At 53.9% G+C, this 26,169-nt stretch overlaps 5 protein-coding genes across 16 annotated transcripts in view; 4 read left to right on the forward strand and 1 right to left on the reverse strand.

Annotated features, from left to right (window-relative positions):
• The window catches only part of TMEM115 (transmembrane protein 115), a 6,521-nt gene extending 2,854 nt beyond the window's left edge, over positions 1 to 3,667 (forward strand). Inside the window, exon 2 of one of the 2 annotated variants that reach the window (XM_008053407.1) lies at positions 2,879 to 3,667. In XM_008053407.1, the coding sequence (XP_008051598.1) occupies positions 2,879 to 3,083 (205 nt within the window). In that variant the 3' untranslated portion in view covers positions 3,084 to 3,667. The remainder of the gene's footprint in view (positions 1 to 2,878) is intronic. The other variant, XM_021710131.1, reaches the window with a different exon arrangement.
• Positions 3,668 to 4,323: 656 nt separating this feature from the next.
• On the reverse strand, positions 4,324 to 7,313 carry LOC103255452 (cytochrome b561 domain-containing protein 2). 2 transcript variants are annotated; one of them, XM_008053406.1, is made up of 4 exons: positions 7,201 to 7,302; positions 6,625 to 6,776; positions 6,109 to 6,146; positions 4,324 to 5,141 (listed from the first exon to the last, which is right to left on the reverse strand). In XM_008053406.1, the coding sequence occupies exons 2-4, from the start codon at positions 6,749 to 6,751 to the stop codon at positions 4,638 to 4,640; spliced, it is 669 nt and encodes a 222-aa protein (XP_008051597.1). In that variant the 5' UTR covers positions 6,752 to 6,776; positions 7,201 to 7,302; the 3' UTR covers positions 4,324 to 4,637. The 2 variants fall into 2 exon arrangements, with proteins under 2 accessions (XP_008051597.1, XP_021565807.1); XM_021710132.1 differs by having other exon boundaries at positions 6,625 to 7,313.
• A 59-nt stretch (positions 7,314 to 7,372) lies between these two features.
• On the forward strand, positions 7,373 to 10,774 carry NPRL2 (NPR2 like, GATOR1 complex subunit). 2 transcript variants are annotated; one of them, XM_008053405.2, is made up of 11 exons: positions 7,373 to 7,604; positions 8,140 to 8,231; positions 8,355 to 8,523; positions 8,685 to 8,793; positions 9,178 to 9,314; positions 9,395 to 9,492; positions 9,614 to 9,650; positions 9,769 to 9,862; positions 9,944 to 10,061; positions 10,331 to 10,473; positions 10,560 to 10,774. In XM_008053405.2, exons 1-11 carry the CDS (start codon positions 7,527 to 7,529, stop codon positions 10,625 to 10,627), a joined length of 1,143 nt encoding a protein of 380 aa, XP_008051596.1. In that variant the 5' UTR covers positions 7,373 to 7,526; the 3' UTR covers positions 10,628 to 10,774. The 2 variants fall into 2 exon arrangements, with proteins under 2 accessions (XP_008051596.1, XP_021565805.1); XM_021710130.1 differs by having other exon boundaries at positions 7,395 to 7,604; positions 8,360 to 8,523.
• Positions 10,775 to 12,027: 1,253 nt separating this feature from the next.
• Positions 12,028 to 16,287, forward strand: ZMYND10 (zinc finger MYND-type containing 10). Of its 5 annotated transcripts, XM_008053410.2 has the most exons (12): positions 12,028 to 12,287; positions 12,527 to 12,635; positions 13,563 to 13,679; positions 13,800 to 13,853; positions 13,970 to 14,107; positions 14,199 to 14,287; positions 14,378 to 14,478; positions 14,833 to 15,005; positions 15,254 to 15,379; positions 15,462 to 15,583; positions 15,695 to 15,820; positions 15,910 to 16,287. In XM_008053410.2, exons 1-12 carry the CDS (start codon positions 12,196 to 12,198, stop codon positions 15,983 to 15,985), a joined length of 1,323 nt encoding a protein of 440 aa, XP_008051601.1. In that variant the 5' UTR covers positions 12,028 to 12,195; the 3' UTR covers positions 15,986 to 16,287. The 5 variants fall into 5 exon arrangements, with proteins under 5 accessions (XP_008051601.1, XP_008051599.1, XP_008051600.1 ...); XM_008053408.2 differs by having other exon boundaries at positions 14,199 to 14,478; positions 15,910 to 16,286; XM_008053409.2 differs by having other exon boundaries at positions 14,199 to 14,478; positions 16,079 to 16,286.
• Positions 16,288 to 16,460: 173 nt separating this feature from the next.
• RASSF1 (Ras association domain family member 1) overlaps positions 16,461 to 26,169 on the forward strand; it is an 11,430-nt gene continuing 1,721 nt past the window's right edge. Inside the window, exons 1-5 of one of the 5 annotated variants that reach the window (XM_008053412.1) lie at positions 16,461 to 16,825; positions 19,565 to 19,683; positions 24,687 to 24,791; positions 24,997 to 25,294; positions 25,415 to 25,530. In XM_008053412.1, coding sequence (XP_008051603.1) covers positions 16,576 to 16,825; positions 19,565 to 19,683; positions 24,687 to 24,791; positions 24,997 to 25,294; positions 25,415 to 25,530 — 888 coding nt within the window. In that variant the 5' untranslated portion in view covers positions 16,461 to 16,575. Of the gene's footprint in view, positions 16,826 to 19,564; positions 19,685 to 20,133; positions 20,418 to 24,675; positions 24,792 to 24,996; positions 25,295 to 25,414; positions 25,531 to 26,169 lie in introns of those variants that run through there. The other 4 variants (XM_008053413.1, XM_008053414.2, XM_021710127.1 and 1 more) reach the window with 4 other exon arrangements.

Consider the following 26,169-nt stretch of genomic DNA (forward strand, 5'->3'; position numbering starts at 1 on the left):
TTTTTTTTTTTTTTTTTGAGTTGGAACCTCACTCCGTTGCCCAGGCTGGAGTGCAGTGGCACGCTCATGGCCACCGCAACCTCAACCTGCTGGGCTTAGGCAATCCTTCCACCTCAGCCTTCCAGGTAGCTGGGACTATAGGTGCGTGCCACCATGCCTGGCTCATTTTTTGTTTTGTTGTTGTTTTTGAGTTGGAATCTCACTCCATTGCCCAGGCTGGAGTGCAGTGGCACACTCATGGCCACCCCAGTGTTTATCTGCTGGGCTTCGGCGATCCTTCTGCCTCAGCCTTCCAATTAGCCAAACTACAGGCATGCGCTACTGCACCCGGCTAATTTTTTATCTCTTGTAGAGACGAGGTCTTGCCAATTTGCCTGGGCTGATCTCGAACCCATGGACTCAGGCAGTCAACTCGTCTCGGCCTCCCAAAGTGCTGGGATTACAGGCTGAGCCACCATGCCCAGCCTCATTTTTTGATTTATTGTAGAGACAAGGTCTCATCAAGTTGCCCAGGCTGTTCTCGAACCCCTGAACTCAGGCAGTCCTCTCACCTCGGCCTCCCAAAGTGCTGGGATTACAGGCTTGAGCCACCATGCTCGGCCAGGACAGACCTTTTTAAATTCAGCTCTTTCTCTCTCTCACATCTGTGGACTCACCAGAGTTCCAGCTTTCATGAGATCCACAGCTCCATTTCCAACATTATTCTTGAGTTTTTTGAGATAATTACTTAAGTAAAATCTGAGGCAGGCTTTGTGCCTATACATTTGTCAAGGCTTCTGCCAGGCGCAGTGGCTCATGCCTGTAATCCCAACACTTTGGGAGTTGGAGGCAAGAGGATTGCTTGAGCTCAGGTGTTCAAGACCAGCCTAAGTAACATGGTGAAACCTCATCTCTACAATAAATCAAAAAAATTAGCCAGGCACAGTGGTGCACACCTGTAGTTCCAGCTACCTGGAAGGCTGAAGCAGAAGGATTACTTGAGTCCAGCAGGTCGAGACTGCGGTGGCTGTAAGCGTGCCACTACACTCCGGCCAGAGTGAGATTCTGATTCAAAAAAAAAAAAGTGTCTGCTTTTCCTCACCTGTGGAATGGGCTCTTAACGTGGAGCTTTATGAATTCAGCTGCAGTCATCCTTGTATTTACTCTCCACTGGGGCTATGGAGTTGAGTGTGGAATACATCCCTTTCTCTAAGGAGTCCAGCTTACTATGGTCTACAGATTACTATGGTCCAAGATGGTAGGTGTCCAAAAGTACATACAGCATACTGCAGGGCATAATGGCAAGGGCTACAGATTACTATGGTCCAAGATGGTAGGTGTCCAAAAGTACATACAGCATACTGCAGGACATAATTCTGGGCCCTACAGCTTGGGTCTTCATGGGTGATAAGTCCTTAAGACAGAGGTCTGTCTTAACCTTAGCCAGTAGAAAAGATGGGGCCAGCAGGGCTAGGCCTGAGAAGAACTGAGCTGCCCTCAGAGTTATTCAGCTTGGGCCAGACCAATGGAAACTCCTCTGGCACTGAGAGGTCTTGAATTGTTAGGGTTGGCTGAACATTCAGAAAACTTCTGCCCAAACCCAAGAAAACAGACAGGGGGAGGCAGATTGGGGGAGGAGAGGATTAAGATGTGAGTTTTTAGCATAGTCTTAAGGTTGTTAGTGTACGTGGGGGTGGGGGTTACTCCTCCAACCAGTTTGACATCTGACTGCATGCCATTCCGAACCCAAAGGGCTGCTAGTAGAGGGAGACATCTATCTGTCTCTCTGGCCCTTGGGAGGAAGTGACTAGCATGATACCATCACTCTGCCTTTGCAGGCTTTAGACAGAACTGGCAAGGGCATCTTCAGGATGGGCGCCTGCATAGCAACAGGGAAAGACTGTCATGTCTGTACCAACTTGTCATGTGCCAGGTTGGCAGGCAGGGTGGAAGTGTGCTGGGGCTTTCTCTGTCTTTGTCCTTGTTGCTTCTTCTGTCATATTCCTTGACACAGTGGATATTTTGGTTCTCTGCTTGAACCTGGAAGGCTACACACAGGCTGTCCCTACATTAGTGGCACAGAAGTCCTAAGGGGCCACTGTTGAAAGTGTTCCCTGGTAGCATGGGTGCACGCGCATATATATATATCTTCTTCTAGTGGACTTTCCCACTTGCTGCCAAAGTGGGGCCTCCAAGCGTCTGCCTTGTGGAACCAGTGCCCTAACTAAGTGAGCTGGTTTTCCTCCTCTACCTGCAAGGGCTCCATAAAGGCCCTGCTCTAACACAGGTTTTGATGGCTTTGGAGATTGATTCTTTTGGGAGGGAGGATATTAGCGTCAGGAGGGTAGACTGACCCAAATTAGCTCTGCTTTCCCAGACTGACAGCCAAGGAAGGTGCTGAGTTCCAGCCTTCCTCATAGACCCTTGCCAGGAGACTGAAGATACCCCTGACCAGGAGAGTGGGAGATTAATAACCCTCCCCATGGACGTCATGCCAGTGCCCAGGCAGAAACCCATCTCCAGGAATTTGCCATTCCATCCGTCTGCTTTAGGGCACTAGCTCCACCCACTCTTAGGCACCACCCTCAAAACTATTCTGGTGGCTGGCTTGGCAGGCAATCTGGCAAACATTCATTTGGCCTTGTCAGCCTGGAGGTGCCTTAGCTGTAGAGGGAAGACTCTGTAACCTTTGGGTTCTCATTCTGATGGGATAGTGGGCCCTAACCCAGGCCCTGGAGAACCCCAGACCTTGCATGGGGAAGGGATTCTGGAGGAAGAGTCTAAGTGCTAGGGGGAGGAGTCTAAGTGCTAGAGGAAAGAGTCAGTTTTTTGTGGAAGGGTAGAGGGCATGAGCCAAGCCCAAACCCAGAATGACCTGTCCTTTCTCCTCTGGCCCCAGGCAACTGGCCCTGAAGGCACTCAATGAGCGGTTGAAGAGAGTGGAGGACCAATCTGTCTGGCCCAGTATGGATGATGATGAAGAGGAGGCCGGGGCCAAGGTGGACAGCCCCCTGCCTTCAGACAAAGCTCCCCTGCCTCCAGGGAAGGGGGGTGCTCCAGAATCCAGTCTGATCACCTTCGAGACAGCTCCCCCAAAACTGTAACTCCAGACCACCTTGAGTGTAGCACCTCCTCTCCGAAGCCCCTCTTGACACCCTCTCAGCTACTCCAGGGCACTGTCTGCTCTGAGGAGAGGGAAGAAGGCCTGCTGGAGGTTTCCACAGCCTTCTGCTGTTTCTCGCCAACACTACCCAGGAGTCTTGCTACCTGGTTCCAACTCCAGACGACCACTATGCCAGGCATGGGGCCTCCAAGGCATCAGCCGTCCAGGCCTTCATCTGAGGTAAGGTTGTACCTCAGCAGGCAGCCCCGAGCAAGTGACTGCAAGGACACTGGTGCCACGGCTCCTGGGCCGGCCCTCACATCTAAAACTGGTTGCTGAGAGCCCTGAGTCAAGGCAGAGATTTGCCAAAAATGTTTTGGGGGCCCAGCCAGTGCAGGGCTGCACATCCCTGCCCACCTCCAGAAAGACTATGTTCTTGTCAGGATTTCTTCTTTCCCTCTGCTGCGACCATGACTGCTTCTGGGCCAGAACAGCCACAGCTCCCAGGTATTTTCTACAGGACCACTTGAGTGGGCAGCCAAGCCCAGCCTCGCAGTATCAATAAAGCAGTTCTTTGAGGAATGACCCCAGGGCTCTGTCAGGCCGCCTTGTGTAGTCCCCTCATCGTGCTTAACTGCAAAGTTAGACAAGGACTTTACTCTGGGTTCAAGGGCTCAGTCTCCATGGTAACTCCAGCTGGACAAGAAGCCCATTGCCTTTCCTGCCACCACCACATGCCCACTGCCAAGCAGCATTCCCAGAGCTGTCACTTCACACCCTTACTCCTTTATTTTCTCTCCCTCTGATGCCTAGTTGGGGAGGCCCTCTGCCCCTGCCCAGAGGATCTGATGATTGAGGACCTCTCTGTTGTAAGTTGTGCTTATTCGTGATTCACCTCCAAGACATAGTACTCAGTGCTGGACACCTATGTAGACAGAGCCCATCCTGTCATTGTCTATATCTAACCACCGCATTCTGAAAACTCCAGCATAATGGGAAGCTGGGAGACGGAAAGAACACCAGCTATACCATTCACAGCCACAGTCCTAGAGCCTGCTAGGGCCTGGGGTAGCAGACCCTGGAGACTTGTGTGCTGGGAGTTTCAGCCCTCACTAGCCAGGGATAGAGGAGCCCCCATCTTACCCAGCTGCCTGTTTTCTCATGCTGATGGCATGAGCAAGAACCATCCCCAACTCTGGGCTGTTCTCCCATCAGTCTTTTCAGTCATTTCTTTTATTTTTATTTTTTACTTTTTTCTCTCCTGCAATGTCTGGACATACCAGTGTAAGTATGCACTGCCTTGCAGGAGAGCCAGTCTTGCAGCCCCAACTTCAAACACATGATCCATATGCTCCTCTGGGATGATGGAGAGAAGGAAAAGGGAGGCACTCTAGCATGAGGAGCAAAAATGTCACACACAGGTCTTCTCTTAACTTGACTGCCCCAGTATCTGAGGTGTCCCTCTGACCCAGTCGGCTGAGAGAGTCCAGGAGGTCCTTAACCCCAGCTCCCACATGGAGGGGCAAATCCAGGTTTCCCCTAGGCTGGGGAGAGCTCATGGTTGGATCCTTTTGCGGTATAGGTAGGCGTTGCTCACTTGGTTCATAATGACCAAGCTGGTAAGGACAGGGCATAGCACAGCCAGGTACCAGGCCCCACCAGTGACAGTGGCAGTGAACCAGAGTGAGCACATGCCCAACAATAGGCTAGCACTACCCAGCAGGTAGCCCACCAGCCCAGAAGTGGCATGGTATAGCTTGAGCTTCGCCAGGGGCCATCGGGGCAACAGCTTGGGGTATAGCAGCCCCACCCCTCCTGAGCACTGTAGCCCTGCCCACAGCACAGCTAGTAGCCCTGCCTGCCCATGCCGTGTAGCCAGGTGGGCTTTGCCAAGCTGTTCTTTGTGGAGGATGACAAGGCTGAGGCCCAGGAGTGCACACAGCAGGGCCAGCAGCTGCAGCACCCAGTGGCAGCGTGCTCTGCCCTTCCGTGAGAGGGAGCGCAGCAGAGAACTCTCAGGAGAGAATACCAGTAGTGCCTCGGTCATCAGGAAGGAGAACTGAGGAGACAGAGGATGAGAAACTCAAGTGAGGGTGCTGCCCTGGCAGAAGGGAAGAGGACTTTATATGACTCTAAGCTGTCAGTGAATCTGGACTGATTCTGCTTTTTCATTCTCTCCCTACTATGAGACTATCCATTTGGTAGGGCAAGAATGGAAAACCCTATCTGCCCTGAATAGTCAAAGAATGGCCTCTCCCTACTTCTTCCTAGGTGCTAGTCTGAAATGCATCTCTGCTATGTTACCCAGCAAACACAAGGTTTGAGATGTGGCAGTTATAAATGATTCACAAGTTTTGTTTCCCTAAGATGGGGCTGGATACAATTTCTTGGCAAGAGCTGGCCATATGGGTGCACTGTTTCAGGGAAAATTAGGTGCATCACTATAAAAGTAAAAAGGGACAGAGAGGCTGGGCTCAGTGGCTCATGCCTAGAATCCCAACACTTTGGGAGGCCGAGGTGAAAGGATTGCCTGAGCCCACAGGTTCAAGACTAACCTGGGCAACTTGGTGAGACCTCGTCTCTACAAGTAAATCAGAAAATTAGCCGGGCATGATGGTGTGTGCCTGTAATTCCAACTTCTTGGAAGACTGAGGTGGAAAGATCGCCTGAGCCCAGCAAGTCGAGGCTGCGGTGGCCATGAACATGCCACTGCACTCCAGCCTGGGCGACGGAGTGAGACTCCAACTCAAAAAAAAAAAAGGGGGGACAGAGGTATGTGCAAATGCAATTTTTCAACTTCTTGCCTGGAGGTGGGTGAAGCTTCATTTTATGCTTGGACAAACCTCACTCATTTGTAACTGGGTCTTGAATACTCTGGGTCAGGTCTCAGATATATATCATGGGCAGGAGTTGGAGCATGCAACTCCTCTGAGCAGATATTAAGTGTCATCAAGGATTCAGAGACTGCCAGGGCCACCACCCATGCCCAGGCTCCCACCCCAATGCTGCCCAGGCCCACTACTTACAGCCAGAGACATAAGCACAGGGTGCCAGGAGAACAGGCCTGTAATGAGAAGAGGAGGCCTCATGGGGCTGAGGCAAGAAGAAACCAGCCATACCAATCCTTAAGGGCTGAGGAATACTGGCAGTCCATCGCCCAAGGAGGTGCTGCCAAAATGTGAGCCCCTTCCTGCTGCAACAAGCTTACCTCACACCTGTCCTCTCTTCCTAGCCCCTTCTTGAATCAGAGACCATACTTAGCCACTCCTCTCCCAGTCCTCCCTCCTTCCCCCAGCACCTTGCAAGAGGCAGTCAAATGAAGCACCCAGACAAGGAAAGAGAAACTAGGTATTCTGTGGTGCCTGGCCAAGCTGACAGAACCCCCAGACTCATCTGCTCCACCTCACTCATCCCTCCTGTAAAAAATATCCTTCACCCCTCCAGGCCTGTTCCCAGGGGTCAGGTCCAGGCTTCCTACTGCTCTTGCTACTCAGGAATAGTAGCCCTTCCCTTCCCAGAAGTCAACTATGAATTCTACTTACTGGAGCCAGGCCTGGCAAGCACTGCCACAAAGATGGTAAAGCCCAGGGCCACAAGGTGGGCGGCAGCCCCAGAGACAGTGCGCAGAGCTCGATAGATGTATGACTCGCTCTCCGCAGAAAGGGCCATGGTCAGCTGGGCCGGTCGCCGTAGCCTGAAAACATAGTAGCGTGGGCAAGGTTCTCAGGTGCCCTGTCCACTCCTCACTGAAGAAAAAAGGTTGTAGGGCAGGAATGCCACCTTCTTCCAAGAAGTTACAGTAGGAAGAAACAGTACCAAGACCAGCACCAGGAACAGTCACAGCACTCTAGTCGAGGACCAGCGGCCTGTCAGCGTGTGCCGGTGTCTGAGCTGGTACCAATCGCTGGCCCACCTTCCAGATAGGATGCGCAGGGCCATGTAAGACTACAAATCCCAGCGTGCACTACGCCGTCGCCGGCGGGAGAGCCTACTGGGAGAGCGTGAAGCACTACGGAAACTGTAGTTCCCAGCTGCGGTCCCAGTTACAGCGTGAATCCCTTCGCGCACTGCCTCCCCAAGTGCTCCTGGCATGCTGCCCCTGCGCGCTAGGGATTTGCCGGCCTCACCCGCAGCGCCGACCTGATGTGGTAGCTTCGTCCAAAGAAAGCTGGGCACAGGGCCCTGCCGCGCGCGCCGCCGCTCCGCCACTTCACTTCCGGGTGCGACTCCCCGTCCCCCGCCTACCCTCCCCCAGGATTTCCTGGGACGAGACCCCAGCCACGCCTCTGAGTCGAGCTGCGCAGGCGCCGTTGGCGGACGACTTCGCAAGCCTGTGTGACCCAGCAGCCCCGACCTCCCGACTGTCTCTGGCAGGTGTTCCTAGGGGTAAGGGGCGCCTCCGCGAAAGGAACGAGGAGCTACGGACCCAGGCCCTGCTAGCGCCATGAGTAGCAGCTGCCGCATCGAATGCATATTCTTCAGCGAGTTCCACCCCACGCTGGGACCCAAGATCACTTATCAGGTGCCGCCCAGGCTAGCGGGGCTGGACAGGGAGACAGACATTCCCGGGGGCCCTTGTGGTTGCCTGGAGGTGGTAGATCCTCGTGCTACACACAGGCACGCCACTTCTTCATTCGCAAACAACCGTGAGCCAAGAGGATGGTTAGACCCGTGCCCTTACTCCGAGTGTGACTGGGAGACATAGGTCACATAGGCAGTGTTTGGGAAATCGGGCTGTGGGGGCTCAGGGGTGGTGCCAGGGACCACAGAAGGTGAAGTGGGTGGCCTGTGAGTATACCTGAATTAAGACCTAAATGATGCATAGGAAGTTAGGAGAAGGAGGAGAAAGTGTTCTAGGTAGGGAAAACGGCATATGCAAAAACAGGAAGCAGGCGGGAATATAGCATGTGTTTGGAAACGCAAAGGAGCAGTAGGCCTGAGTGGATGGGAGAGAGGGGAATGCTGAAAAACTTGGATCTGGGGGTGGGGTGGTCACCATTTGTACTACACCCAGTACCAGTGTCCGCTGAGGGACCTATTGTTTCTCCCATCCCTAGGTCCCTGAGGACTTCATCTCCCGAGAGCTATTTGACACAGTCCAAGTATACATCATCACAAAGCCAGAGCTGCAGAACAAGCTTATTACTGTGTGAGGCCCTAGCTGGGGGTGGTGAGGGGAGGGGAATGGGGCAGGTGGTGGAGGGAGGGGAATGGGGCAGGAAGAGGAGGGGACAGGTGGGGGGACAGGCCTGACTCCATTCCACCTATCCAGCACAGCCATGGAAAAGAAGCTTATTGGATGTCCCGTGTGCATCGAACACAAGAAGTACAGCCGCAATGCCCTTCTCTTCAATCTTGGCTTCGTGTGTGATGCTCAGGCCAAGACCTGTGCCCTCGAGCCCATCGTTAAAAAGCTGGCTGGCTACCTGACCACACTGGAGGTCTGCAGTTAAATGGGCTTGGGTGTTTGGGGAAGGTGTTCCCATATCTCCAATGGCCTCCAAACCTGGAGACCCTGCCAGTCAGCTCAGAACCCAGACAGGGCAGCCAGCCAACCAGGAGTTCTAGAATGTGCCCACCATGCTATTCATGCTCTATCTAGCTAGAGAGCAGCTTCGTGTCGACGGAGGAGAGCAAGCAGAAGTTGGTGCCCATCATGACCATCTTGCTGGAGGAACTAAATGCCTCAGGCCGGTGTACTCTGCCCATCGGTATGGCCCAGCCTCGGCAAGGAAAGCAGGGGGGTAAAGGAGTGGTGGGAAAATGGCAGGGAAAGGTGAGCCCAGCCATTGGGGGTAAAGGACAAGACTCATGAACAGATCGGTGGCCAGGAAACAGCCAGAGGCTGAGGTGATGATGTCCAGGACTCAGTACATGATGGGGCTGGGGATGGAAGGGCCAGTCGAGCTCTCTAGTTCTGCCCTTTGAGCATATTCCTTCCCCTCTGTGGACCTCCGTTTCTTACTCCACAATAGGGGAAGACTGACCCTACCCAGAGCCACCTTCCTTCTTCAAGGGATGCTGGGAGGCCTGGGTGGTAATTGAGGGCCTCTTGGAAGAGATGGCACTAAGGATATGGGTGGGGCCTCCTGCAGATGAGTCCAACACCATCCACTTGAAGGTGATTGAACAGCGGCCAGACCCTCCTGTGGCCCAGGAGTATGATGTGCCTGTCTTTACCAAGGACAAGGAGGATTTCTTCAACTCACAGTGGGATCTCACTACACAACAGGTATGCCATCCCTCTTTGGGTATTATCACCTAGGGCTGAACACACCCTAGCCTCATCCTGCTTCCTCTGACTCTGCCCAGATCCTGCCCTACATTGATGGTTTCCGCCATGTCCAGAAGATCTCAGCAGAGGCAGATGTGGAACTCAACCTGGTGCGCATTGCAATCCAGAACCTGCTGTGAGTGGGACTACAGCCACACCTAGTACAAAGTTGCCAAACAGGGAAGAGCCCAGGGGCCTTAAGTATGGGAGCTGGGGAGGCATGGTCTTCAGAAGCTAAGCACAGCCATCTCTCTTAGGTACTATGGTGTTGTGACACTGGTGTCCATCCTCCAGGTAGGTGAGTCTTGGGTGTGGTTAAGTGGATAGGGGACAGTCTGGCTGGACCAGACCAGAGCTGTGTCAGCTTTCCAAGCCCCTCACTCAGGCCTCTGTGCCTTCTGCTACTCTCTAGTACTCCAACGTGTACTGCCCAACACCCAAGGTTCAGGACCTGGTAGATGACAAGTCCCTGCAGGAGGCGTGTCTATCCTACGTGACCAAGCAAGGTAATGGTGGACTCTGTGGAAGGCTATCTTGAGGACGGCAAAGCCACCTGACAAGCTGACCCCTGGCCCTGGCACCCACAGGGCACAAGAGGGCCAGTCTCCGGGATGTGTTCCAGCTGTATTGCAGCCTGAGCCCTGGCACTACTGTGCGAGACCTTATTGGCCGCCACCCCCAGCAGCTGCAGCATGTTGATGAACGGTCAGAGGGGGATTCCTTGGGGGCATGAAATAGTTATCTGAGGGCAGGTAACTGATTCTGACCTTCCGAGAGAGGAAGCAGGGATAATTCCCAGTGGGGAGAATCATACGGCACTGCTAGTCCAGGCAGGCTTCCTGGAGATGATGGGCTTGAAGGCCAGTCTGACCCTGACAGGAAATTGAAGGGAAGTCTACAGGAAAGGGTTGACCTGGCTGAAAGGAGGCCTAGCCAGAGCATTATCCTTCTCTCCCTCAATCCTTACCTATCAGGAAGCTGATCCAGTTTGGGCTTATGAAGAACCTCATCCGGCGGCTACAGAAGTATCCTGTGCGGGTATCTCGGGAAGAGCGGAGCCACCCTGCCCGGCTTTACACAGGCTGCCACAGCTACGATGAAATCTGCTGCAAGACAGGTGGAGGCAGTCAGGGCAGTCAGGGTGGAGTCAGGGCAGGGTGGCTAGGCCAGGGCCACTGACCTCACTTCCACCACCCCATCCAGGCATGAGCTACCAAGAGCTGGATGAGCGGCTTGAAAACGACCCCAATATCATCATCTGCTGGAAATAAGGCTGGTGGTGACTGGATAGGCATATTGCTATGGCTACTCTCTCCTGCTAAGTCCTGCCTGCTAAATGGGGCTAGACCAGTAGGCTAGTCCACACCACCTGGAGATTGATCCTTCGTTCTGTAAATAAAGTCATCCATTTCAACCTACCTTTTATTGAGTACTGCCACTAAGCCAGCCACCAGAGACCTGGCAATGAATGAAATAGCCACAGACCTGACACCTGAGCGCCATCTGGTGGGCATTACCGACAATGAACAAATAAAAGTGCCTGCTAATTATAAACTAAAATAAACAGAAAAAAACAGAGACAACAGAAAAAAACAGAGATGAAGAGTGAGTTGGGGTGGGAGCAGGAACTGCAGGCCACACTGAGGTGACCTAAGCTGAACCCTGAAAAAAAAGTATTCCAGGCCTGGAGATAAGTGCAAAACCCTGAGGCAAAAAGCTCTTTGGAATATATGAGGAGCCCAAGAAGGGCCCATGGGGTTGGAAGTATGAAACAAGGGAGACAGAGACAGCAATCTTAAACCCTGAAGTAGGCAGGACAAGAAGTAGATCTTTCAGACCTGCTGGTAAACCGCGTCGGACCTAGTATTTTGAGGGCCAGAGGCAGCCCTCGAACCTCCCTCCTGCTAGAGAGTAATGTCTGAGGTACACTTTTTTTTTGAGTTGGAGTCTCACTCTGTCACCCAGACTGGAGTGCAGTGGCCGCTTCTGGCCACCGCAGCCTCGACCTGCTGGGCTCCGGCGATCCTTCCGCCTCAGCCTTCCAAGTAGCTGGAACTACAGGCGTGCGCTACTACGCCCGGCTCATTTTGATTTATTGTAGAGATGAGGTCTCGCCAAGTTGCCCAGGCGGGTCTCGAACCCGCGGGCTCAGGCAGTCTACTCACCTCAGCCTCCCAAAGGCGCGGGATTACAGGCTGAGCCACCGAGCCTGGCTTGAGGTGCACTTTTAAGACTCCTGGTTGTGAAAAAAAATGACTGCTGACTGTTCCTAGGGGTCAAGAGTGGAAGTATATCTAGCGAAAAACCCGCTGCAGTTACCCCGTGAGAGCTGATGGCACTCTGGACTCGGATAGAGAGAAGTGGGTTCTGGACAGTATTTTGGGAGTAGAGCCAAGTGGAGCAGGGCGCAAGAAATACGGAAACGAGGAAGCCAAGATGAGGAGCAGTGGGTGGACAAAGATGGCGCAGGTTCAGGAGAAGCTGGTGGGGGTCGGGGTTAACCTCATTCCTGTGCGGGCTGACTTGAGTCCAAGGAGTATGGGCTACAACCCGCAGTGAGAAAACTCCAAGAATCCAAACAGCGTTGCTACTGGCAACCGGGTAGGCAGGGTGGGCGGGTACTGCCCGGCCCCAGCGCGAGCAACCAGCAGAGGCGGAGCCAGGCCGCATTGCGCAGGCGCCAAGCTAACCCGTTTCCATGGCGGCTAGAACCCACGCGGCCCAACGGCCCCACGACTGTCCTTTCCCAGACTTCGGCCTGCCAGAGTCTGTCGTCCCCGAGTGTGTCAGCACCGCCACCCCGGCTGCTGCCCGGGGTTAACCGGACCCTGACCCCAGCATGGACGACCTGGAGCTGCTACTACCCGGGGAGGCTGATGTGCTGGTGCAGGGTCTGCGCAGCTTCCCGCTACGAGAGATGGGCTCTGAAGGGTGAGGCCTCTGGGTCAGGCGGTGTCCTGGGGCCGCTGTCCTTGAGTGGGGGAGCTTGAGCCTGACATCGGAATGAGCGGTTGCCCAGTGTGGAGGGGCCCCCAGGTGGAGAGGCAAAGTCCTCTCCTGAACTCCCTCTAGCCCCCCAAGATCAGGTTAGGCTTCACAGGATCAGCCCCCATCCTCAATCCTAATGCACACATATGCACCTAAATGCACATGCACACCCTCTCCGGCAGGTGGAACCAGCAGCACGAGAACCTGGAGAAACTGAACATGCAAGCCATCCTTGATGCCACAGTCAGCCAGGGAGAGCCCATACAGGAGCTGCTGGTCACCTATGGGAAGGTACCCTGAGGTCACAGGCAGGGTTCTTGCCTTCCCACACATACCCACTCTAACTCTCCGGAGCACTCTGAGTTCATGCTCGAGCCTCTGGCCTGGTGTACACATGTCCACCCTAAAGGGGAAAGAGGAATGTGTTACACATTTCGTTTTGTACCCTTGTTGGACAGGACCCTGGTACACCAGGGTGGTGCGGGACATGAATTGATTAGAGAGGTGGCTGTGGATCCTAGAATGGCCTAGACTTGAGAGGGAGGGCCCAAGTGCTAAAAGCATCCCTGAATTGAGTGTAAGGTAAGGCCAGAGGGGGCCCCAACTGAAGTGGCAGTGGGACTTTGGCATGGAAGAAAGAAGTCTTCCCAACCTGAGAGTGGGGGAGTTAGGAATCAGGAAGATGTCTGGCTGGAGTATGAGCCAGGAAGTAGCAACAGCAGATGACCTGAGATATCACTTGACAAAAAGGTTACTCTGTAAGAAAAAGGTGGAGCTCACTACTAGGGAATGGAGTAGGAATAGGGTGCTGTGAAGGGCTCTGAGTAGGGTGAGGCCAAGGCATACAAGAGCCTCAGAGGGCCAGAGAACAGGAACAAGAGGGAGGGCTTGAGCAGGAGGATGGGCCTTAAAGGGAAGTCTGGATGCAGGAGGAAGAGAGGTTAAGGGGACAGGTACAGGGAGGACAAGGCAGTCTGGGGACAGGTCAGGGACCAGTCACAGGAAGCATAGGGGAATGTCATCATAGATGTTAGGAACAGCGAGAAATGAAGGTCTAAGGTACAGGAAAAAAGCCAGGAAAGGTACTTCTGGGGTTTAAGAGAATTTAGGGGCTCAGGGAAGTTTGGGGAGAGCTAGGCTGGGCTGAACCAGGGATGAGAGGATTGTCAGACTTAGGTAGACCCAGATCATCCCTGTCCTTTCCCTCACATTTCAAAGATCCCGACGCTGGTAGAGGAGCTGATTGCAGTAGAGATGTGGAAGCAGAAAGTGTTCCCTGTGCTGTGCAGGCTAGAGGACTTCAAGCCCCAGAACACCTTCCCCATATACATGGTGGTGAGCTGGACCCCTGGTTCACACTTCCTCCCACCCCTTCAAAGGGCTCTGGTCTGATAGCTGGTGGCCACTATCCCTCCCTGAGCAGCCCCAGGCCCTGCCCTTCTCTTTGTCTGATAGGTACACCATGAGGCCTCCATCATCAACCTCTTGGAGACGGTATACTTCCACAAGGTGAGACACTATCCCTGCCCATAGACCACTGCTCCAGGGCAGGACCTGGCAGGAAGGGAGAGTATGTCTGTGTGGGAGATCATCAGAGACAAGTTTCCCCTCTCTCTACCCCCCAGGAGGTATGTGAGTCAGCAGAGGATACCCTCTTGGACCTGGTAGACTATTGTCACCGCAAACTGACTTTGCTGGTAGCCCAGAGTGGCCGTGGTGGCTCCCTTGAGGAGGAGGGGTCCCAAGGCAGTACCCCCATGCAGGTGGGTTGAGGTTCTGTGGGGTGGGCAAGGCCTAGATCCAAGTTTGCCAAGGCAGGGAGTGGCCCAGCATGAACACTGTATGGCCTTTCAGGAGCTACAGAAGCAGGCAGAGCTGATGGAATTTGAGATTGCACTGAAGGCCCTCTCAGTACTGCGCTATATCACAGACTGCGTAGACAGGTGGGCAGCCCTACTAGGCCTGGGGCCTATAGGAAGAATGGGCCTGCAGCCTGCCTCTGGTCACCTCCCTCCCGACACCCCTACCCCTAGCCTTTCCTTGAGCACCTTGAACCGCATGCTCAGCACCCACAACCTACCCTGCCTTCTGGTGGTACTACTGGAGCACAGTCCCTGGCGGCGATGCGAAGGAGGTAAGGTCCTCCCCTACCCATCTAAGCCCAGCCCACTGCTTCCAGCACATCCTACAGAATTGATAGGGGAGCAATTGCACATAAGCAGACAAACCCTGTTCCTTAGTCTATAGAGGATACCAGGATGCCTCACCCAAGGTGGGCCTAGACCTGGGCTCTGTAGCAGGCAAGGCCCATGTGTCCACTACCGAGGGCTCACCCTGCTCTGGGGTCAGCAGCACCACAGCCTTGGCAAGTCCTGTGGCCCAGGTTCTCCCACCATGCACAGGCAGCAGTCAGTACCCCAGCCCACACAGCCGGCTCATTCAAAGAGAATGCAATACCTGCACCCAGTGCACCGGTGCCTCTCCCCAGGCAAGTTGCAGCAGTTCGAGGTGGGCCACTGGCAGACAGTGGCTCCCTCAGAGCAGCAAAAGCTGAGCAAGTTGGATGGACAAGTGTGGATTGCTCTGTACAACCTGCTGCTAAGCCCTGAGGCCCGGGCCCGCTACTGTCTCACAAACTTTGCCAAGGGACAGCTACTCAAGGTGGGGAGCTCCCCCTACACAAGTTCCCATGGCCCCAGCAGTATTCCCACTCCATCCCACTCCCACTACATCCCTGCTGTTTCTCTTTACCCACCTCAGCCCCACTCCTCTTTCCAGTCCAGGGGCCTCAGGTGATGCAGCAACCATGGGTAATGGGCCCCATAGGCACCCTTAGCCCAGTCCCCCCCTGTTCCTTGGTCCCCAAGCAGCACCTGCTTCACACTTCCCTCCACTGGACACCCTTGCAGCTTCGAGCCTTCCTCACAGACACACTACTGGACCAACTGCCCAACCTGGCAGACCTGCAGGGTTTCCTGGCCCACCTGGCCCTGACTGAAACCCAGCCCCCTAAGAAGGACCTGATTTTAGAACAGGTAGGCACTGGAAAATTAGTTGCTCAGGATCACTGTCCACATTGCCAGCTCCTTCCTGCCACTTTCCACTTATTTCTCCTAGATCCCAGAAATCTGGGAGCGGCTGGAGCGAGAGAACAGAGGCAAGTGGCATGCTATTGCCAAGCACCAGCTTCGGCATGTGTTCAGTCCCTCGAGGGAGGACCTGCTGCTGCAGGCACGAAGGTAAGACCTGCTGAACTGGCAGACTGGGTGGATAGGATGCAGGCAACATGGATATGGGCAAGGGTGCCCCCACCTGCCAGGACTAGTCAGGCCCTCTTGACTCTCCCCCAGATGGGCTAAGACTTACAGGCTGGACGTGCTAGAAGCCTTGGCTCCAGAGAAGCCCCACTGTGCCTACTGTGGTGCAGAGGCCTCCAAGCGCTGCTCAAAATGCCGGAATGAATGGTATTGCTGCAGGTAATGGTAGCCTAGGACCTTGAACTCTTAAGCCCCACTCCCAGATCCCACACATGCACTGCCATGCTCACCAACCCATCTGCCTGCAGAGAATGCCAAGTCAAGCACTGGGAAAAGCATAGAAAGGCTTGTGTCCCGGCAGCCCAGGGTGACAGAGCCAAATGAAGGCTGCAGTTGCTGAGGGCCAACCATTCATACTAAGGGAACCCATCCAGAATGTACCCCTGAACCTCAGGACCTCAATTCTGCCTTTGCCAGAGCCCCAGTCTCCCTGCCTGCGAGAGCAGAGTAGGGTGAGTAGAGCTGCTGACCCGTCCTCTTTCCCCCTCCCCCATCGAAAGCTTGAGATTTCCTGCCCCACCCGGCGGGTAGGCGGAGGGCGCTGCCTCAGCAAACTGGCCTTGGAGGGCAAGGGCCGGATGTGGGGACCCTCTTCCTCTAGCACAGTAAAGCTGGCCTCCAGAAACTCGAATGTCTCCGTGTGGTGCTTTGCGGTCGCCGTTGTTGTTGTCGTTGTTGTCAGGGGCTGGAAAGAGGCTGAAAGAGGGAAGAAAAAAGCTGACCAGGGGCTCTGTGGTAGCGCCCCCCATCCCCGCCCAGCCTTCGGGCCAACACAGCTCCCGCACCCAGGTTTCCATCGCGCCGCCCTAGCTTGGATCCTGGGGGCGGTGCTAAAGTCGTGACCCGCCCTGCAACCCCGCCCGCTCCGCGCTGGCTAGCTCCCAGAGCCAGCCAAGCACGGGTTCGACTGGACCATGTCCACGGAGCCTGAGCTTATTGAGTTGCGGGAGCTGGCACCTGCGGGACGAGCCGGCCCGGGCCGCACCCGGCTGGAGCGTGCCAACGCACTGCGCATCGCGCGGGGCACCACGCGCAATCCCGCACGGCAGCTGGTCCCAGGCCGCGGTCACCGCTTCCAACCCGCGGGGCACGCCACGCACACGTGGTGCGACCTCTGCGGCGACTTCATCTGGGGCGTCGTGCGCAAGGGCCTGCAGTGCGCGCGTGAGTAGCGGTCCGCGCTATCGCTGCGGGTCAAGTAGCGGCGGAGGGGGTCGCCGGGGTACTGTCCCTGCAGACTAGGTTTTCACATTTGCCCCAAAGAGGGAAAGTGCTGGAAGATGGTTTATTCCTTGTTGCGCTCCATCCGCGTCTGGGGCACAGTTGGGTGAGGTGGTTGCCTGTGCATAACAAGTTGCTGATTTCAAGTGTCTTATCTTTAAAATGCTTTGGCCCAGCCGGGCTCGGTGGCTCAGCCTGTAATCCCACACCTTGGGAGGCTGAGGTGAGTGGACTGCCTGAGCCCGTGGGTTCGAGACCTGCCTGGGCAGCGAGACCTCATCTCGACAATAAATCAAAAATCAGCCGGGTAGCGCGTGCCTGCAGTTCCAGCTACTTGGAAGGCTGAGGCGGAAGGATCGCCGGAGACCAGTGGGTCGAGGCTGCAGTGGCCGAGACGGGAGCGGCCACTGCACTCCAGTCTGGGCAACAGAGTGAGACTCCAACTCAAAAAAATAAAAATAAAATGCTTTGGCCCTTCTTGAGGAAGGTTTTGTGCCTACTATCCCCTGAGCCTATATTCCCAGGCCTGCCTTTTCCCAAAGATTCACACAATGTAGTACACCTCCAAAATCCTTGGAGTGAAGTTACCCTCTTGTGAGAGGGTGCCTGGAAAAAGTTAGAACCTTGAATGGACCCCTTGCAAGCAAGAATTTTTTTTTTTTTTTTTTTTTTTTTTTTTGAGTTGGTGTCTCACTCTGTCGCCCAAACTGGAGTGCAGTAGCACGCTCCCAGCCACCGCAGCCTCTACCTGCTGGGCTCCGGTAATCCTTCCGCCTCAGCCTTCCTAAGTAGCTGAAACCACAAGCGTGTGCTACCTTGCCCAGCTAGTTTTTGATTTATTGTAGGGATGAGGTCTCGCCAAGTTGCCCAGCCTGGTTTTGAACCCCTAGGCTCAGGCAATCCTCTCACCTCGGCCTCCCAAAGTGCTGGGATTACAGGCTGAGCCACAGAGCCCAGCCTGCAAGCAAGAATTTTGTCAAGTCTTTATTTAGCAAATACCTATCTCGGGTCTAGTAGACCAGGCGCTAAAACATGGAACATAGCCACACACCCAGCGGTTCTTCTGCCTTCTTGGGAATCACCAGTAAGCAAAGGTTGCTCTCCCACTGGTTATACACCAGCTAGAATCATCTGGGGCTTTTTACAGCTCTTCAACCCCAAGCCTGGGTCCTACCTCAGATTGATTCAATTATAAAGAGTGAACTCTAGATATAGGTAATTTTTAAGACTCTCCAAATCATTTCAATATGCAATCTGGGCTGATAATCATTTATCTGGCCCATTTAGGAACTTAGGGATGGTGTCCCAGGCCTATGTGTGAATGGAAAACCTCTCATCCAACACAGGAGTATGTCACAAATTCAGTTGGGAGTAGCACAGGAGTTGTGACAAAATACAAAGAATGAACAAGGAATGGGACACTACATCTCCTGTTATCTAGGAGAAATAATGTGGCTATGGAGATAAGAAACAGGACAATTTGGGTGTGTATCAGAGGTAGAGACAAAGGAATCAAGGATGAGTTTGGGTTTTTGTCTCAAACACCTGGGGGAATAGTGGCAATTTCTACTGCAATGAGGAACCCATGCAAGGGTTGAGGGGTAAGGTAGAAGTGAATTAAATGTTGGCCATGTTCACTTGAAATGTCTTTTAGGCCAGGCATGATGGCTCAAGCCTATAATCCCAGCACTTTGGGAGGCTGAGGCAAGAGAATTGCCAGAGCCCAGGGGTTCGAGAGCAGCCTGGACAATTTGATGAGACCTTGTCTCTACAGTAAATCAAAAAAATTAGCCGGGCGAGGTGGCGCACACCTGTACTTCCAGAACTTGGAAGGTTAAGGAGGAAGGATCAACTGAGCCCAGCAGGTTGAGGCTATGGTGGTGGTGAGCGTGCCACTGCACTCCAGCCTGGGTGACAGTGTGAGACTCTGACTAAAAAAAAAAAAAAAAAAAAAAGTCTTTTAGATATCCAAGTGAAGGTATTGGCACCCAGGATTTGATCTGAGAGGGTGGGTCGGTGTTCCAGCTATGGATATGGGGCAGGTGAGTGCTAACAGAGCGTGACATCGATCAGGACTGAGTCCCAGACATCATCATTAGATCTGGAAGTTGAGGCAGAATAAGCAAAGGAACTGAGCAGAAAGATGCAGAGGGGTGGGAGAGTGTATCCCCTGGGAGCCAAGGGGAGCAAGCTTCAAAGATATAGAGGTGAGACTGGAGGATGAAACGCTGGATTCCATTTCACAGTAAAAAGATCGCTGAGGACCCCAACCAGGACAGCTTCCTGGAGGGATGGGCAAGTCTGACTGGAGTGGGTGGAGAAGAGTGTGAAGTCGAAGAATTAGAGTATGCAGACCAGCGTTTTGGTCTGAGGGAAGTAGAGACAGATGACATCTGGAGGTGAGGGGCATAGGTTAAAGGGTTTTGGTTTTTCCTTCCAGTAAACGGGCGGGAGAAGAAGTTGACGATACTTAAGTGGGAAGCTCTGAGCTAAGCGCTAGAAATCCCAGTGTTTGGCAGGCTTGGATCCCTGACCGCCTAAGCAGGGACCAACATTAGAGTCTGTAGCAGCGGGCGATAACTCAACCTGAGATAGGCCAGTCACGCAGACCCTCACCCCGGGGCTCCCCCTTCAGTCCCCGGGACGCTTCCCCGAGCTGGGGCTCCTCCGCCTCACGGTAAGACCTCTCTGCAGACTGCAAGTTCACTTGCCACTACCGTTGCCGCGCGCTCGTCTGCCTGGACTGCTGCGGACCCCGGGACCTGGGCTGGGAGCCCGCGCTAGAGCGGGACACCAATGTGGTGAGCGCGGGGCAGGGGCGTGTGGGGCTGGGGCAAGGACGGAAGGGTCACAGCGCAGGCGTTCCCAGGGTTCCCGGACGTTGCGCTCACCGAGCGTTCTAGTGGCCGATTTCCTGGCGGCAGAGTGGCTAATTCTGTGTATGGGATCGGAGGGCGGTCAGGGTGCTTGCTCTACGCGGAGTCCACAGGCCCCAACGGAACAGCGCTAAGCCCGGTCCAGGCTCCGCGCACGCGCACTGCCTGCCCTCGCTTCCGGTTTTGCGGTGACGTTGAAGCACCCGCGCAAGCGCTTTGAGCCGACACGTTCTTGGTGGAGGTGGAGGCTGCTGGGCGGAGCCTAGTCGAGCTTCCTGGGCGATGAGGGCATTCCTGGAGGAGTAGCGTGTGTCCCCGCCCCTCGATGTTCCTCCCCCAATGAGACCAGAAATAGACCTGGGCTGTGGGCATTTCAGCCGAAACGGCTGCGGCGCGGCGCGGCGCGGACTCCGGCGCACGCGCATACTGACACGCGTCCACGCACGCACAAGACCGGGGCGGTGGTTGGCGGCTGCCGGCGAGCGGGGCTGGGGAACCGGGCGAGCGCGGCGATGGGCGAGGCGGAGACGCCTTCTTTCGAGATGACCTGGAGCAGCACGACTAGCAGTGGCTACTGCAGCCAAGAGGACTCAGACTCGGAGCTCGAACAGTACTTCACGGCGCGGACCTCGCTGGCACGCAGGCCGCGCCGGGACCAGGTGGGAGCCGAGGGCTGCCGGCGGGGGGGGGGGGGGGGGCCGGGGGGCAGCCTCTGGGATCCCGCCCGTCCCTGCTAAGTTGCGGTGTGGAGAGTTGGTAGGCCGCCCACTCTCCAGTCTGCGTGACTCCTTGCCGGTCCCGGCTGGGGGCCAGCCTGCGCGGAACCATGTGTAAAGCCCGGAGTCCAGCGCCTAGGTACTGGGTGACAAGGCCTCCTTGTTCCCTGTCGCAGACCAGTTGAACCAGGGAAAGCAGCTTTGTAGTTTGTTGTAGACCTGAGACGAGCATTATCCACCCATGACTAAAGCCGACTGAGCAGTCTGGACTAGCTCCTTGGTTTCTGCGTTCGGACGCTTCTCCCTGCGGAAACTAGGAGAGGAAGTGGAGAGGGAGGAGTCGTCGCCGGGAATTGAGAAGTGTGTTTCGGACTGAGAGGCTGGGGAGATCCTGCCTCTCCGTGTGCCCTCCTGGATGGAGCCAGCGGGAGTCCCCACCTCTTGCTGGTCCTGGCCTGTTACCAGCTGCTGGAATGTGAAGGATTCTGATCCCTCTCTAGGGTGGAGAAAGGGAATTTGGAATGGATAGGAAGAAAACCTTGTTTTGGACCTTAAGACTTTACCCACAAGAGGGGGGAAAAGTTAGGCTGTAAACATTTTTGCCTTGAGAGGTGTAGCACGAAATCCGAGTTACTAATCCAGACTGTAAAGTGTGGAGCCAGGACAGCAGAACCTTTCAGAATCTCCCATTATCCAGGATGTTCCCATTATCAGAGATCTCTGTGTCAGGTGCCATGGGTGTGCCCACTGGGCTCACATAACTGTTCCCAGGCCAGTACACCCAGGAGAGATAGGGACGTGAAGCTCAGTATACCTGGCAGCAGTGAGGCAGAATTATTCATTTAAACCAAGAAAGTGGCCGGGCGCCATGGCTCTCTCCTGTAATCCCAGCACTTTGGGAGATGAAGGCAAGAGGATTGCTTGAGTCCAGGGGTTCAAGACCACCCTGGGCAACAAGGTGAAACCTCGTCTCTACAATAAATAATAATTTTTTTTTTTTGAGTTGGAGTCTCACTCTGTCACTCAGGCTGGAGTGCAGTGGCATGCTCACGGCCACCGCAGCCTCGACCTGCTGGACTCAGGCAATCCTTCCAAGTAGCGGGAACTACAGGCGTGTACTACCACGCCCAGCTAATTAATTTTTTATTTATTGTAGAGATGAGGTCTCGCTGCCCAGGCGGGTCTTGAACCCATGGACTCAGGCAGTCCACTCACCTCAGCCTCCCAAAGGCGCAAGATTACAGGCTGAGCCACCGAGCCCGGCTTAAATAATAATTTTTAAAAATTAATTAGCTGGGCGTGGTAGTGCATACCTGTGGTTCCAGCTACTTGGAGAGCTGAGGCAGAAAGATCACCTGAGCCAGCAGGTTGAGGCTGCGGTAGCTGTGAGTGTGCCACTGCACTCCAGCCTGGGCGACAGAGTGAGACTCCTACTCTAAAAAAATAATAAGCCAAGAAAGTAGAGTTGTGGATGATGATTTAGATGAAGTTTTTTATAAAATTCCTTATAAAAGAGGTGGTGCTTAGTGCCCCTTAACCTCAGTCCAGAGCTTGGGTGTAAGGTTCAAGTGTGGACCTCTGGGATTGTCTTCATGTCACTTAGACCTGAGCCATTTTCCATTGTGGAAAGTTGGGGAAACAAGTAAGTAAATGAAAAGGAGAGCTAGGCTCAGTGGCTCACCCTGTAATCCCGTGCCTTTGGGAGGCTGAGGTGAGTAGATTGCCTGAGCCCACGGGTTCGATACCCGCCTGGGCAACTTGGCGAGACCTCATCTCTACAATAAATTTTAAAAATGAGCCAGGCGTGGTAGCACGCGTCTGTAGTTCCAGCTACTTGGAAAGCTGAGGCAGAAGGATTGTCGGAGCCCCAGCAGGTCAAGGCTGCGGTGGCCGGGAGCGGCCACTGCACTCCAGTCTGGGTGACAGAGTGAGACTCCAACTCAAAAAAAAAAAGAAAAGGAGGCTGAGACTTCCCAAGTCGTATGGAAAATAAAACCATCAGTCACTATGGACAGTGGTAGAGTAGAGGGTTTGTCTCTATGATGCAGATACCATGGTCCTGCTGTGCATCCTTCTGGGACAGTTGTTGGACTCCTCTTTCAGCAGAAAACTTTGGAAACAGAATATGAAACTCCTCTTCTTCTAGAATTCTGGCAGAAGAGTCCAAGTTTTTGTTTTATGAATGAAGATACTGAGAGAAGTTCATCTGGAGAGGGGAAGGGGCTAAAACTTAGGTCACTGTGTCCCAGACCAAGGCTCCTAGATAATCCAGGAAGGGAAGATGAAGTGGCAATTTGTCTCGTTCCCAGGTAGTTCAGAACCATCACAAGAGTCAGTTATCACTGCCCCTGTGCCTTCTCTGTACTGTAAACAGAATGTTCTTTCTTCTTGGCCTAGCTCTAGCACACCTCCTGTCTGAGTACTTTTTCCCATTGGGGTACTCCATCCTGTTCCAAGCCCTTTCCTTGGGCCTGGACAAACACATCTACCCTTTATTCCAAGCCTCTAACCTTCACTTTCCAGGATCCATGCCATTTGTTTTTATCAGCCTGATAGGGTTGCCCACTGTCCCCAACGAGGTTTTTGCTGGAACTTTTACTCCATTGCTCTTCTCCGTCCAGGAGACCTTTGGAGACCTGGGGAAGCAAATAGGCTTCGGTCTCCCCCCCACCCCCCAACCCTCAATACCTTTTTTCTGTGAGGCCCCAACCTCAGTTCTCAGCCCTGTGTACTTGCTGACTACTGAGTAGCAGAAGGTTCTGGGTAAGAAGCATACTGCTAAAAAAAACCATGGGCTCCACCCTACTCGCTTCTGCCCATTTGTCCTCATCAGATAGTTACGGCAGTTTAGGAGGCTCCCAGGTATCAGTCAGGGAGAACTCTGGCTGTCCTGGGCTGAGAGCTGGGTACAAGATCATTCTACAGGAAACCTGGTGAGAATTCCCCTGAGACAAGGCATTGGTCAGTGGTGATCTCAGCTCTCTGTGACACTCCTATTCCAGCTAGGGCTTATCTGACATCAACAGGAAGTAAGGCTGATGCAGTGAGGCTAAGAGTGGTAGAAGAAAGTTCAGACCCTGGCTGCCTGGCCTACACTCCTCCACCCTTCTGGCAAGAATCTAGTTCCGCCGGGCTTGGTGGCTCAGCCTATAATCCCGTGCTTTGGGGGGCTGAGGTGAGTGGATTGCCTGAGCCCGCGGGTTCAAGACCCACCTGGGCAACTTGGCGAGACCTCATCTCTACAATAAATCAAAAAAAAATTAGCCTGGCGTGGTAGTGCGCGCCTGTAGTTCCAGCTACTTGGAAGGCTGAGACGGAAGGATCGCTGGAGCCCAGCAGGTCGAGGCTGCGGTGGCTGGGAGCGGCCACTGCACTCCAGTCTGGGCGACAGAGTGAGACTCCAACTCAAAAAAAAAAAAAGAATCTAGTCCCTGCAGGAGTCAGAGTGAGTGTGGAGCCAAAAATCTGCAGACTTAATCTCTAGACAGCACGGCGAGATGCAGAAGCCCGCCTTCTTAGCACATGTGAGACAGCCTGTACCAGAAAGTTGCCTGTGCGCCTCTGGCCAGTTGGAGCTTGGCCTGAAGCTGCCTTTTGTGTAGCTTATGTCAAGGTTAAACATTATATCACAGTGATTTCCTCACTATGTCTGAGACATGGAGGATTGGCCCCAAGTACTCCTCCAAGGGATTGTAGAGGTTACCCTTCCCCTCCTGCCCACTGTTGGTTGGACTACTATTGTGCACCAGTTCCTATAAGCCCATTCTGTAGTGGGTCATGACCTTGTGCAGAGGCAGGGTGGGAAAATGGGCTACCTTCTCTAGGATAAACCGTGACTCCCATCCAACTAGCGTGCTGGGATCAAGTTGTGCAGTTGAGACATGGTTTTACTTGAAACAAGAGTCCCTTCTCAGAGTTCCTCCTCTATTCCTGGCCCCTGGCCATGTGCCTTCTGCTGCCCCTGGTTCTGTAGTATTCTGAAGTCGCCCTAGGCATGTGGCAGAGAGAAACCAAATGATTCTGTCTTTGCCGTCTCTACCCATAGCATGCAGAACCAGGAACAGTGACGGGCTCAGGGTGGGTGCTGGGCAGCTATGTATATGACTGACAGGGCTAAGAACAGTCAGTTTCCAATGACTGCCCCAGAGGTCATTTTTCAGAGAAGCCTTAGGTTCCTCAAGGGCCCTGTATCCATGCTGGTGCATCTTGCAGGATGAGCCTGTGGAGTGGGAGAAACCTGACCTATCTCAGGCTGAGATTGAGCAGAAGATCAAGGAGTACAATGGCCAGATCAACAGCAACCTCTTCATGAGCTTGGTGAGTTGACTGCTTGGTAAGTGGGTGTGGGAAGGAACAGGACCCTAACTCTGGGCCTAATGCCCAGTGGGTCATACCTGAGGTATTCTTGGGTGGGCCCAAGCAGCAATTTATGCATTTCCAGCCTAGCCCCAAGTATACTGATGGTACCCCAGTCTGTTTCATCTCACCTGGAACCTACTGTCATGGTTTGTTTTCTCTTTAGAACAAGGATGGTTCCTACACAGGCTTCATCAAAGTTCAGCTGAAGTTGGTCCGCCCTGTCTCCGTGCCCTCCAACAAGAAGCCACCAACCTTGCAGGATGCCCGGCGGGGCCCAGGGAGGGGCACATCTGTGAAGCGCCGCACCTCCTTTTATCTGCCCAAGGATGCTGTCAAACACCTACATGTGCTGTCACGCACTCGGGCACATGAGGTCATCGAGGCCTTGCTGCGGAAGTTCTTAGTAGTGGATGACCCCCGCAAATTTGCACTTTTTGAACGGGCTGAGCGTCATGGCCAAGGTGGGCTTCTCTACCCTACCTTTGCCCTGTGTATATTTATGCATGTACCTGTGCATGTAGGTTGCTGAGGCAGCTGGGCCTGTGTCTGATCATATACCCCTCCTCACCCCCGGCCCTCAGTGTATTTGAGGAAGCTGTCGGATGACGAGCAGCCCCTACGACTGCGGCTCCTTGCAGGGCCCAGTGAGAAGACCCTGAGCTTTGTCCTGAAGGAAAATGACTCTGGGGAGGTGAACGTGAGTATACAGTCCTCTTTAGTTTCTTGGTTGTCCCTGGGCAGAGCTGATGGGCTGTAGCTACAATAGCTGTTTGTGGAGAATTGGGGTAGAGGACAGGCCTTGCAAATCTATTCCAGGAGTGTATAGGTCTTGTAACTAAAGTGAAGACTTCCAGGCCACTCCTACCAAAGCTTATGATCTGTTCCAAGAAGCCAGGATGAATTGTCTTGGTGTGTCCTACCTGGTGTGGAAAATCCTCTGGAGATTCTGGAAGTCCATTCAGGGGCAAGTGAGCCAATATAAAATCAGAGCCATAGGCTAACTCATGACAGCATGGAGGCCCCCCCCTTCAGGCATTAAGATTTTTACCTGGAAGCCAGACATGGTGGCTCACACCTGTAATCCCAACACTTTGGGAGACCAAGGTGAGAGGATTGCCTGAGCCCAGGGATTCGAGACCAGCCTGGGCAATTTGACGATAAATCAAAAAATTAGCCAGGTACAGTGGCACATGCTTGTAGTTCCAGCTACTTGGAAGGCTGAGGTAGAAGGGTCACCTGAGCCCAGCAGGTTGAGGCTGCAGTGGCTATGAGTGTACCACTGCACTCCAGCCTGGGCAACAGAGTGAGATTCCAACTAAAAAAAAAAAAAAGATGG

The sequence above is a fragment of the Carlito syrichta genome, unplaced genomic scaffold, assembly GCF_000164805.1.
Source record: "Carlito syrichta isolate Samal-C Ts95f unplaced genomic scaffold, Tarsius_syrichta-2.0.1 Scaffold288153, whole genome shotgun sequence".
Classification (NCBI taxonomy): domain Eukaryota; kingdom Metazoa; phylum Chordata; class Mammalia; order Primates; family Tarsiidae; genus Carlito; species Carlito syrichta.

Coding starts and splice junctions, on each gene's coding strand:
- LOC103255452 (XM_021710132.1), bottom strand. CDS start 6,751: ATGGCCCTTTCTGCGGAGAGCGAGTCATACATCTATCGAGCTCTGCGC. Junction 6,147..6,624: donor GCTTGCCAGGCCTGGCTCCA/GTAAGTAGAATT, acceptor TTCTCATTACAG/GCCTGTTCTCCTGGCACCCT. Junction 5,142..6,108: donor CTGTGCTTATGTCTCTGGCT/GTAAGTAGTGGG, acceptor CTGTCTCCTCAG/TTCTCCTTCCTGATGACCGA.
- NPRL2 (XM_008053405.2), top strand. CDS start 7,527: ATGAGTAGCAGCTGCCGCATCGAATGCATATTCTTCAGCGAGTTCCAC. Junction 9,493..9,613: donor ATTGCAATCCAGAACCTGCT/GTGAGTGGGACT, acceptor CATCTCTCTTAG/GTACTATGGTGTTGTGACAC. Junction 10,062..10,330: donor CTGCAGCATGTTGATGAACG/GTCAGAGGGGGA, acceptor CTTACCTATCAG/GAAGCTGATCCAGTTTGGGC.
- ZMYND10 (XM_008053408.2), top strand. CDS start 12,196: ATGGACGACCTGGAGCTGCTACTACCCGGGGAGGCTGATGTGCTGGTG. Junction 12,288..12,526: donor CGAGAGATGGGCTCTGAAGG/GTGAGGCCTCTG, acceptor CCTCTCCGGCAG/GTGGAACCAGCAGCACGAGA. Junction 15,006..15,253: donor CCAAGGGACAGCTACTCAAG/GTGGGGAGCTCC, acceptor ACACCCTTGCAG/CTTCGAGCCTTCCTCACAGA.